The 3,631-nt window shown below is 38.2% G+C and overlaps 1 protein-coding gene across 1 annotated transcript; it reads left to right on the top strand.

The window, feature by feature from the left end:
* The first annotated feature begins 1,613 nt into the window (after positions 1-1,613).
* Positions 1,614-2,262, top strand: LOC113771452 (ethylene-responsive transcription factor ERF118-like). The gene is made up of 2 exons (XM_027316030.1): positions 1,614-1,776; positions 1,904-2,262. The coding sequence occupies exons 1-2, from the start codon at positions 1,614-1,616 to the stop codon at positions 2,260-2,262; spliced, it is 522 nt and encodes a 173-aa protein (XP_027171831.1).
* The last annotated feature ends 1,369 nt before the right edge of the window (positions 2,263-3,631 follow it).

Genomic DNA, 3,631 nt, shown 5'->3' with positions numbered 1-3,631 from the left:
TATTAAGTTGTTACCTGTGCTTTTCAGGTTTGTCTTTCTCAAGTCTAGCTTTTATGTCATGCATTTAATTGAATGACTTACTTTAGTGTAAAATCTTTTATTGGATAATTGCATTTGGGGCATTTTACATCTTCTTCGAAATTGATAATTTTGGTGCTGCATCCTCTGCAAGCATTGTAGTATGGTTCACCTTTGTTCTCTGTATTGTTAACAATTGCGTTTAAAGTGTAGAAAGCATGTTGTAGAAAAGCAATAATTTTTTGTTGTTTTTATGATGTTTGGCTATTTTGTTCAAGGGGTTTTCTAAATTAAAGATTCATGAGACGATAAATTTACCTCTTTCAATGAATGCTATTGATGAATAATGTTTTTGAGTTGAAATGTGCTTGGCCAAGTCCATCTTGTTCTTCAAAATTGCAGCTTCAATATTTTCACCTTTTTTTTTTAGTAGTCCTATATAAATTTTTAGTATTGTAATTGAAGGCATTCAATGCTCAGGCCCAGTACAACAGAAATATGCAGCTAAATAACCAAGTATCAACGATATTTTGTAGAAGAAAAGGAAAGGAAAAAATGGTCAATTTCGTCCCTATACTTTTTTATAGTGTCAATTTAGTCCCAATATACTTTTTTGGCCAATTTGATACCTATACTTATTTTGCGTTACCAATTGAGGAACGCCGCGGCGGCACCACCATATAAATTCGATTAACCTACTAATTGAGCAACTAAGCAGGGGTATTTCGGTCACTTCACTGCTTCTTCATTTTTCACATTTTCTTTTTCATCTTGCTTATCACCATCCACAGAAGCCATAGCCGGAGTAGCAGATCCGTCTCACTCCAACTCGAGGACAGATGCCGGTGACGTACGCGAGACCAGGCTTTCAGTTTTGGGAATATTGGGGCTTTGCTGAAGAAGCTCTACTGGATTTCAGTTTCCTCTGTTGTTCTGTTACTAGCTATCACCAATTAGAAATTTCTCCTCTGCAAACCAGTAGAGCTCTCTCTCTCTCTCTTCTTTTCCCAACTGTTTCAATACGATTGAGGCCCAAAAGGACTTGTTCTGGAGTAATATGTTTTGGGGATTTCACATAAAGTGATTTTTATCACTTTTTTTATTCTTTAGAGGACTTCATACCTGATATGCATCCCCTTTTCTTTTATTTTTTTTGGAAGAATTTAAATTATGTTGGGTAGTTGATCTTTAACCCAGCAGCTTCTTCACGCTGACGCAAAACGGAGAGTACGACTTGCTGCCCAATTTTCAATATTACCAGACTTGGATCCCCGATCCCGATCCCCACCTCCTCACCCACCATTCCAAATTAATTACTCTAGCTAGAATTGCAAAACGAAAGATCATGTAAGCAAATAGAGAAGATAGGAGAGTGAGAGGAGGACTTGAAAACAACAACGGGATTGGCCGACATGATCTCCTTAGCCTTTGGGAGAGCCATATCTTTCTTCCTCTTCTCTTGATTGATAGAGCCCCAAGAAAACTAGCGAATGCAAATTCCACGCCAACTGACCTCTCCCTGCCCCCGGTTGAACCTGTACCTATTTATATATGTCTTACTGAATCAAGAGTACCATAACAAAAGGCCAAAAATCATGGCTGAACCCACCAGACCCGTGAGGAAGATTCGGGTCTTTTGTTACGATTCGGATGCTACTGATACTGATTCATCAGATGATGAAAGGATGATTGAAAAGAGGCCTAAGAGATTTCTTAGAGAGATTATTCTCCCTATTGTGGAGTTGATAAGGCAACCTGGTTAGCCTGTGGCTATGGCTGTTGCACCGGAAGCTAAAAATTCCTGTCAAGAGAGCAATAATATGGAGAAAAACAACCCCAAGAAAAAGACTGGTTTAGCTAAACTGTAGAGTTAACCTCAATCAAGGCTTTCCTTCATCCAAATACAAAGGTCTCAGGCAGAGGAAATGGGGAAAATGGGCTGCAGAAATTCGCAACCCGTTTAAGGGAAAGAGGATCTGGTTGGGTAATTATTTTATAAAGGAAGCTTCAAGAGCCTATGAAGCGAAACGACTTGAATTTGAAGCTAGGGCCATGGTTGATCAAAGTGCGTCTGAGAAGTATTCTAATGTCAATCATGAATATAATAATCAGTCTAGCTCAATGGCGGTTTCCCAGCCACATAATCAAAATGACATTCCTTCTTGTGTATTTGGGGACTCTGCTGAACGCCTGGTTGGAGTGAGACGGATCTGTTACTCCGGCTATGGCTTCTGTGGATGGTGATAAGCAAGATGAAGAAGAAAAGGTGAAAAATGAAGAAGCAGTGAAGTGACCGAAATATCCCTGCTTAGTTGCTCAATTAGTAGGTTAATCGAATTTACATGGTGGCGCCGTCGCGGCGTTCCTCAATTGGTAACGTAAAATAAGTATAGGTATCAAATTAGCCAAAAAAATTATATTGAGACGAAATTGACACTATAAATAAGTACAGGGACGAAATTGGCCATTTTTCCAAAAGGAAATGCACAAATAAACTAGTGTACTACCTCTGAACATTGTAACAATATGGATCTAAGAAAAAAACCAGTAAGTATCACATGATGATCCACAGAAACTATGGATAGATACAAAGAAACCAAAGAAAGATCGACAAACCACCTGAAATATGGTTATCAATGCTGCATCTAGATAATCTGACTCAGGCTGATGCGTATATAGTATATCAACTGGATACCGTCGGCCCCGGACATGAACAGCTCTTTTGCACCACCAAAGTACTCAGAAAAAACCCATGCATCCAAACCAGCAGACATGATAATTAACTTTAGTGGAGATAATTTCTTGCCATGGCATGGCATCAAGAAACTATTATCATTTTCTGCTCCCATTAGCAGCCCATTCTGGGCATGACCATTCATTACTTTATTGACACTGGACCTTGTTTTCTACACACTCTTCAGCAGACCAAGCAACACATCAGTGTGAACTGTTCTCTCATGAGCCTCATCTACAATAATAACTGAATACTTCGAGAGACACGGGTCCAATAATGCTTCCCTGTTATCCACAATTGTATTCGCATTTTGAAAGTAGCAATCAGCAGTAAAAATTGATTCTCGCTTGCCACAAACAACGTCTTTTAGATCAAGATATTACCAAACTTCTAGATGTTTATCAATAGGCTTAATCCCCAAAAGGTTAGGTAAATCCTGAAACTATCTTAAACTACAAAAACACAGATATGTCAAAATATAACTAAATTACCAGTTATACAATGTACCTCAATAGCATATCATCAAATCTAATAGCTGCAACTGATACAGCTGCAACTCGTCTAGGTTGAGTTATGCCAATCACACCCCCATCACGGCAAAATCCCCCATAGAAAAGATACTGAGGCAACTCTGATTGCAAAATAAATGATGTCACACCCAAAAAACAGCATTTTAGGAAGAATACTTGGCAAATATTTTTATGAAGAAAAAGAGGTGAATGTTGGGGGGGGAAGAAAAGGAGGAAAATGAAAATGAATTGCGATACTTGAAAGTTTCAAAATTTTTTAGCACAAATAGAAGACCAGAAAATCTCTATGAATAACATATTATCTCAAGGATACATTGTTTAGACATGAATGATAAAAAGAAGTTAACTA

This window comes from Coffea eugenioides, chromosome 5 (genome assembly GCF_003713205.1).
Source record: "Coffea eugenioides isolate CCC68of chromosome 5, Ceug_1.0, whole genome shotgun sequence".
Classification (NCBI taxonomy): domain Eukaryota; kingdom Viridiplantae; phylum Streptophyta; class Magnoliopsida; order Gentianales; family Rubiaceae; genus Coffea; species Coffea eugenioides.
The sequence above is the reverse complement of the archived record's forward strand: the minus strand, read 5'-3'. Positions and strand labels throughout refer to the sequence as shown.

What these genes read in the sequence shown, in the direction of transcription:
- LOC113771452 (XM_027316030.1), top strand. Translation starts at nt 1,614, where the DNA reads ATGGCTGAACCCACCAGACCCGTGAGGAAGATTCGGGTCTTTTGTTAC. An exon ending in GGAGTTGATAAGGCAACCTG is followed by an intron (nt 1,777 to 1,903) that starts GTTAGCCTGTGG and finishes ACCTCAATCAAG; the next exon opens with GCTTTCCTTCATCCAAATAC.